The following is an 8135-nucleotide window of genomic DNA, read 5'->3' on the forward strand; positions in this document are numbered from 1 at the left end:
TCAGAGGAGTTTGGTCAGAGCCTCCCTGATGTCTCGATTCCGCAGGCAGTAGATGATGGGGTTGAGCAGCGGCGTCACAACTGAGTAGATCACGGACACCAGCTTGTTGATGTTGAAGGAGCTGGTGGCGTGAGGCCGTGCGCACATGAAAATGGTGGTGGTGTAGAAGGGGGCCACCCCCCCCCAGGTGGGAGGCACAGGTGGAGAAGGCTTTCCGGCGGCCGGCCCACCGCGGGATCCTCAGCACCGTGACCAGGATGTGTGCACAGGAGACCACGGTCACCAGCAGGGAGGTTGCGAGCACAGCCAGGGCTGCCACGAAGTCCAGAACTTCGACGGTAGTGGTGTCCGAGCAGGAGAGCTGCAGCAGGGGTGAGCTGTCGCAGAAGAAGTGGTTGAGGACGGGGGGGCCACAGAACCTGAGGCGGGAGATGAGAGCCGTGGACACGAAAGAGGCCAGGAAGCCTCCCAGCCAGGCCCTGAGGGCCAGGCACAGACAGCGCTGCCAGTTCATGGTGGCTGGGTAGCGCAGCGGGCGACAGATGGCCAGGTACCGGTCACAGGCCATGGTGGCCAGGAGGAAGCACTCGGAGGAGCCGAGCGAGAGGAAGAGAAACAGCTGGGTGAGGCATCCTGAGAAGGAGATGGTCCTCACCCGTGCCAGGAGGCCAGCCAGCAGCTTGGGGACGGTGACCGAGGTGTAGAGGGTCTCCAGCATGGACAGGTTGGCCAGGAAGAAGTACATGGGTGTGTGCAGTTGCTGGCTGGCTCGGATGGTCACCACGATGACCAGGTTCTCCAGGATGGTCACCAGGTAGATCGTGAGGAACAGCCCGGAAAGCAGCCCCCGAAGGTAGCACAGCTCTGGGAAGCCCAGCAAGATGAATTCTGTTACCAGCGTCTCAGTGGAGTCGTTCATTGCCCTCCCTGCTGGGGAGGTCTCTTCTGAGCACCCTGGAACAGCAGAGACACGCGGGTGTGCTGTGTCCGCTCTCCAAGGTGCTGCCCTGCTGACCTGCCCCCCGACGCCCAGTCCGACATGCAGTTTCCCAGAGCCAGCGCCCGGCAGGGGACCTCGGGTGCAGATACTCTGACTCCCGATTTCGGCAGAAATAGAAGCCCGCAGGCGTAGGCTCTTCCTGCCCCCACCCCCCCGGCACAGGGCCAGGTGTGTGTGCACGCACATGCACAAATGCCCGTCCTTCCAGGTGCACTCACGCCCCCCAGGTGTGCACTTCTTACACACTCCCAGGTGTGCACCCCGCTCCACATCTCCTCTGCAGATGCGTACATACTTCCACACACACACACACCCTAGGTGTGCACAACACACACAGCAAGAGACAAGACCCATTCTGCCCACTGTGTCTTCTCGGGCTGTGCCCCTGGGCACTTTCCTGCCCTCATCCAGGTCTCCTTCCAGAAGAATGCTCCTTCCTGTTGCTCCTGTCTGGGGAAGGTCACCGCTTCCGTCTGACCGCCAGTGAGCTCTCTAGGGCTGAGCCAAGCTGCCAGGGGAGTTGCAGAAGGGAGGGAGGCTCATGCCCAGCTCTGATGTCCTCAAGTAGACCATGCCTGAGCCAGCCTGAGGCATTTAACCTGTTTTCTGAGCAGCAAAATGGCTGTTTGGGGGACGGGCAGAGCAGTCCACTCAGAGCCGCTAAGGGGCTGCGGTGTTTGGGACTTCGGTAGGACACCCCTGAAGTTAGGTGTCTGAATGATGGGCATATCTCAGGGAGAGGGTGGGCATCCCCACCGGCGGCCCAGGGGCTCCTCCAGGCTTTCCCGCCCCTCTGGGGGGAGAGGAAGGGGGGAGTCGGCCGCTGCCGCTCACCCTGGGAGGGGACCGCGCTCACCCTGGGAGGGGACCGCGCTGGTGGAGCCCTTGCCCCCGCAACCCCCTCAACCCTGCGGGGTCCCACCTGCGGAGGGTGGGCTGCGCAGGCCGCTCTGAGCTGGTGGGGGCACAGGCCGGGGTGCGAGAGATGAGGACCGCCCCCCAAACTCTTGGCGGTGGGACCCTCTTGGACCCGCGGGCTGAGGCCGCCGGGGGCTGGGGTCCAGGAGCTCCTGCCCCGCGCTCTGTGCCGCCCCGGCTGACGCAGGCTGTTGGAGACCCTCGGGAACTGGCCGCCTCGCCTTCCCCAGACCCCTGCCTCGAGAAAAACCTTGCCCCGAACAAGATGCGCGGCCTCCGCGGGTCTCCGCAGGTCTGTGGGAAAACTCGCCGCATCTCCCTCGGCCCTGGGGCCTCTGGACCCAGGTGGCTTTTATCAGGCTCGCTCGCGGCCTTGCCTCCCTCCCAGGTCTTCGGCTTCCGGTCGGGAGGACTCTACCTGCAAATTCCCACCTGCGCGGGACTCTCGGACTCTCGAGCAATTTGCGAAGGGGCGCGGCAGGGTCCCTGGAGGGATGGGTCCCACCTGCCCCCTTTCTCCTCAGCAACAAATAGGTCTTTGCAGGTCGCCTGCCCTCCAGGCGGCGGGGGCGAGGGAGGCCGGCCCGCAGACCCGCCCCCAGTCTCAGGGCGCTTCCCCGGACATTCGGTTTCTTCTCTCCCAGGCCCGCCCTTTACTCGTCTGGTTACAAAGTAGCGCAGCTAACCAACCACCTGGAAACCTCAGCTCCTTTCCTCTCCCAGGGCCCACTCTCTGGGGTTCCCTGTGCTTCAGGTGTTCTAATTAGGACAAGATCTTTTAGTGTCGCCCGTGTTCAGACTGTGCGGGAGGCTGTCCTGCTCTGTTGTCCTTCAGGTCTTGCCTTTTCCTGCCACTGAGATCCTTGCTCTTCTTGGCAGCTGCATTTGCTTGAGGTCCGCCCGTCTGGGCAGCTGGGGGCTCTGGCTCCTTCTGCCTGGTCCCCCTCCCTGTCTGCGGGCTTGAAAACCTTGCAGTGAGCCAGGAAAGCTGAAACCGTCTCTTTGCTTCCCTTCTCTCAGGGTCACTATCTTTCATTGCCTCAAGTTCAGGGTCTTCAAAAACACTTTTTTTTTTTTTCTTTCACAAGTTTGTCTGTTTCCTTCCAGGCGGGACGGTAAATCCAGTTTCTGTATTCCATCTTGGCTAGAAGTGGGAGTCCAAGTCCAGTCATCCCTTGCACTCACACCTGCCTCAGTGTCCCCGAGCTCCGGTGTGCGTCTCCTCCCTTTGGCTCCCGAACCATGCATGACACCCAGAACTCCTGTCCCTTTACCTGCCCTCTAGGGACACAGTCCTGCACTGCCTCTTGTCCAACATCTGGAAACAGCTGTTAAACACCGCAGTATGACTGTGGAAGGAGCTGCTGACCTGTTGTCCAGAGTGGCTATGCTGCTTTGCCCTTGGTATAGAGTTTGGAAAACCGTCACTCTAAAAAGTTTGTAAGGGTATTTCCTTGTGGTGTTGGGTTTTTAAAAAAGATTTTAAAAAATCTTTTAAAAGATTTTTTTAAAACAGTATGGGGCTTGAACTCACAACCCAGAAATCAAGGATTGCGTGCTCTATGGACTGAGCCAGCCGGTGCCCCTCCTAACGGTTTTTACCAGCGTTTCCCACCGACTGCTGACGTCGACTGTGTGCTCACTACCCAGTCTTCGGTGAAATGCCCATTCAAGTGTTACACCATTCGCTTATTCAGTTGGTAGTTTCTTTACCTTTCAAGTTTGAGAATTTTAAATTCTGAGCACAGATAGTCCATAGGGATTTGATTTGTAAATGCCCCCCCCCCAATCATGGCTTGTATTTCGACTCGACCAATAGTCTTTCAACGATCAGAAGTTCTGCAGTTGATGAAATCTGGTTTGTACTTTTTTCTTCTATGGATTGTGTTTTTAATGTTGTATTGAAGAAGTTTTTGCTGCATGAACATTTTCTTCATATGTCTAAGGTTTCATACTTAGGTCATTGGTCCATTTTGAGTGTGGATTACAGAGCAAAGTTCATTTTTTGCATATGGATAGCTGATTTTTTCTGGTACTGTTTGTTGAAATTGAATTACCTTTCATCTTTGTGTGGGTCTCATTTCTGGATTCTCTAGCCCATTCCACTTCTACATGTTTATCTTTCCCCAGTACCACACTGATTCCTACAGCTTAATGGGCCTCACAACCGGGGTGAGGTACTGTGGCTTCTCTGACTCTGTTTTTTATTTCCAAGTAGCTTTGGCTCTTTTAGCTCTTTTTCTCTTCCATGAATTTTAGACTCAGCTTGTTTTTTTTCTATAAAAATTCTGCCAGAATTTTTTTGAATCTGTAGGTTAGGTTGGGAGCATTAGTGTCTTTACAATATTCTTCAATCCATGAACATGGTACATTTCTCTATGTAATTATGGTATCTTTGATTCCTTTCATGAGTGGTTTGTAAGTTTTAGGATCTTTTGCAAGTAACTTTCTTCAGGCTATAGGAACTCTTTTTTAGTTCCTTTAGGATGTGTTTTGACGAACAGTTTTCAAAATTACTTTAGGACGGTTTTAGACCTATGAAAAAGTTGCAGAGGCATCACAGACAGTTCCCATACGTGCAATAACCAGTTTCCTCTAGTGCTAGTAACTTACATTAATTAGCATGGTACATTTCTTGAATTAATGAACTGATATTGATATGTTCTTATCAATTAAAATTTATACTCTATTTGGATTTCCTTTTTTGGTTAGGTATAAATTTCCATTTCCCATTTTTATTTTAATTTTTAAAATTTTAATTTAAGCTCTAGTTACTTGACATGCAGTGCCATGTTGGTTTCAGGAGTAGGGTTCAGTGATTCCTCACTCACATGCGACACCCGGGGCTCATCACAGATGCCTCCTTTTGTTCGGGTTTCCTTAGTTTCTATCCAATGTCCTTTTTTTGGTCCCAGGATCCAATAGAGGATCCCACATTACATTCAGTTGTCATATCTCCTTAGGCTCCTCTTGGCTGTGGGTTTCTCAAACTTCCCTTATTTTTATTTTTATTTTTTATGAACTTGACAATTTTGAGGCATTCTGGTCATCTGTTTTGTACAATGTCCCTCAGCTGGAATGTGTCTCATGTTTTTCACATGACTAGACAGGGATTTTGGATCTTCAGAGGAAGACCATAGACGAGAAGTGCCATTCCCAGCACACCACATCAAGGGCACATGTTATTTGCACGGGTGGCCATGGCTGGTCCCTGGCTGAGGCCATGTGTTGGGTTTCTTCACTGTAAGGTTACCCACACCCCCTCCATACTGCCCTCTTTGGAAGGAGGTCGCTGTGCACAGCCCATGTTGAAGGGGTGGGAAGTCGTGTTCTCCCTCCTGGAGAGAGGAACATGAACACAGATTATTGGAATTCTTCCTCCTGGGACGTTTGTCTGTTCTTTCCGTTGATATTGGTTTATATCATTAGAGACTCATGGACATCTGTCTCTGCCTTGGGTTCGTCCCAGTACACTGTGCTTCTTTTGCTGTTGGCCTAGCTTTAGCTGGCGAGAGCACTCAGCTGTGTCCCGGGCCCCTTTGACGTACCCCACGGCTGTGTTTTTGTCTTTCCGAACACTTACTACATTTCTGGCCCGAGGCGATGTGCCAGGCTCATCCTGTGCTCTTCCTTCCCCAGCTGTAGACTCAGCTGTTTCCCCAAGGATATTGGTGCTTTGTATTAGACATGGACACCTGGGCCCCCACTAGGTAAGCTTGTTGCTCCTGAGTGTTGTGTCTTCCAGGCCCTCCCAGCAGACAGAGAAGAGAGGGTTATGTGTGAATATTAGTCCAGTCACTGCACACATATACAGCCACTTCTGTACGGAGCCATCTGTACCCATGTTACGTTGAGCACAAGATCTTACCGACATCTCCTCTAATCCACCCCTGTGTGGTCATTCCAGCCTCCTGCTTTACTGGTCTATACATCCAACATCTGCCTACTTGACTCTTCAATTCCAGTGTACATGCCTGGTGGCAGCAGGACGGTGGACTTGTCAGCTGGGGAGCAATGCTCACATAGTTTCTCTTGCTGTTGGTCTTACAGACTCCACTCATTTCCAAGGCTCTTCAGATCAGATCAGCACCCCACCCCTATACAGATTGTTTGCCACTTTCTGCATTCCGTCCCAGATCCCCAAATGTCCTGAGCCACTTTTTAAAAATTTGCACACATTGGAATTCACTTCTTGTGTGGTAAAGTTCACTGGGTTTCAACAAGTATCATGTATCCATCATTACACGATCATACAGAATAGTTTCCCTGCCCTAAAAGTCCTCTGAGATTTACCTTCTAAACACTCTCCTTTCCTCTGAACTGATCATTTTACTATCTCCGTAGTTTTGACTTTCCCAGAATGTCATATAATTGGAATCATACTGTATGCAGGCTTCTCAGACTTTATCCATTCACCATTAAAGGACATACTGGTTGCTTCTAGTTTTGAGTGACTTTGGGTAAAGCTGCTAACAACATTCCTGTGCACTTTTCTTGTGTGGTCGTAAGTGTTCAGATCAGTTGGGTAAATACCTAAGAGTGTGATTGTTGGATCATGTGGCAAGAGTATGTTTAGCTGTATGAGAAGCTGCCAAGCTATCCTCCAGAGTGAAGTTATCGTTTCACTTTCTGACTAGCAATGTTGCTCTACACATGAACCACCATTTTGCATTGTCGGGTTTTCGAGATTTAGCCATTCTTATAGGCAAGTAGTAGTATCTCGTGTTAATTTGCAATTTTCTAGTAACATATTTTGTTGACAACTTTTCATTTCATATGCTTATTTTCCATCTGTATATCTTCTTTGGTCAGATGTTAGAGGTGTTTTTTTTGGCAGGGTAGACAGAAGAGAGTGAGAGCATGGAGAGGAGGGGCAGAGGGAGAGGGAGAGGGAGAGAATCTTAAGCAGACTCTATGCCCGGCACAGAACCTGACACTGGGCTTGATCTCAAGACCCTGAGATCATGACTTGAGCCAACATCAAGAGTCAGACACTTAGCCAAGTGAGCCACTCAGGTGCCCGTTAAAGGTCTTAATTTTAACAAATTTTCAGAAATTTAAAAATTTTCTTTTATGATTCACATTTTCTAAAGGAAATTCTTGGCTACTCTGAGGTCAGAATAATATGTGTCTATATATTCATGGAAATGTTTTAAGATTTCCTTCTTTTAGGCATTTTTCATTTTCCTTTTTTTTTTTTCTGAAGTGAAATTCGCACAACATAACATGAACTAGTGAGAGCGTGCTTTTACGCGGGATTTAGTGATGTTGTGCCCTTGTGGTCTTGATCTGGGTTCGGCATGTTCTCATCAGCCCAGGAGGAAGCTCTGTGCCCCATTCTCTATTCCTCCCTCTCCAGCACTGGCAGTCACTGGTTTGCTTTTTTTTTTTTTTTTAAAGATTTTATTTATTTATTTGACAGGCAGAGATTACAAGTAGGCAGAGAGGCAGGCAGAGAGAGAGAGGAGGAAGCAGGCTCCCTGCTGAGCAGAGAGCCCGACACGGGGCTCGATCCCAGGACCCTGAGATCATGACCTGAGCCGAAGGCAGAGGCTTTAACCGACTGAGCCACCCAGGTGCCCCACTCACTGGTTTGCTTTTTGTCCATGAAATACCTATTGTAGATTTTTCGTATAAGTGGGATCATACAGTATGGAGTGTTTTGTGTCTAGCTTCTTTCCATTAACCATGTTTTCAACGTTCATCCCTGTTGCAGCATGGCCAGGACGTCATTCCTTTTTATGATAAATTCCATTGCCAGGGTTTACCACGTTTTACCTCTCCACTCATCTGTGGACGGACGTTAGGGTTGTTTCTACTTTGGGTTACTGTGAGTGGTGCTGCTCTGAACATTCATGTACAAGTATTTGTTTGCATATTGGTTTTCAGTTCTCTTGGATATGTACCCAGGAGTGGAATTTCTGGGTCATATAATAATTCTATGTTTAACTTTTTGAGGAATTACTGCAGTTTTTCACAGAGGCTGCACCATTTTACATTCCCACCAGCAGTGTACAAGGATTTCAATTTCTATACATTCTCACCAACATTTGTGCTTTCCCATTAAAGAAATTATAGGCATTATGGTGGGTGTGAAGTGGTGTCTCATGGTTTTGATTTGCATTTCCCTGATGACTAATGGCACTGAGCATCTTTTCATGTTCTTGTTGGCCATTTGTATGTCTTCTTTGGAGAAATATTTATTCGAGTCCTTTGC

At 49.9% G+C, this 8135-nt stretch overlaps 1 protein-coding gene across 1 annotated transcript; it reads right to left on the reverse strand.

Annotated features, from left to right (window-relative positions):
• On the reverse strand, positions 1 to 919 carry LOC123954999 (olfactory receptor 6-like). Its single transcript, XM_046026542.1, is given in 2 exon segments — positions 1 to 183; positions 185 to 919. Coding segments are annotated over 2 exon segments (918 nt in total).
• Positions 920 to 8135: the final 7216 nt, after the last annotated feature.

The sequence above is a fragment of the Meles meles genome, chromosome 13, assembly GCF_922984935.1.
Source record: "Meles meles chromosome 13, mMelMel3.1 paternal haplotype, whole genome shotgun sequence".
Lineage (NCBI taxonomy): Eukaryota > Metazoa > Chordata > Mammalia > Carnivora > Mustelidae > Meles > Meles meles.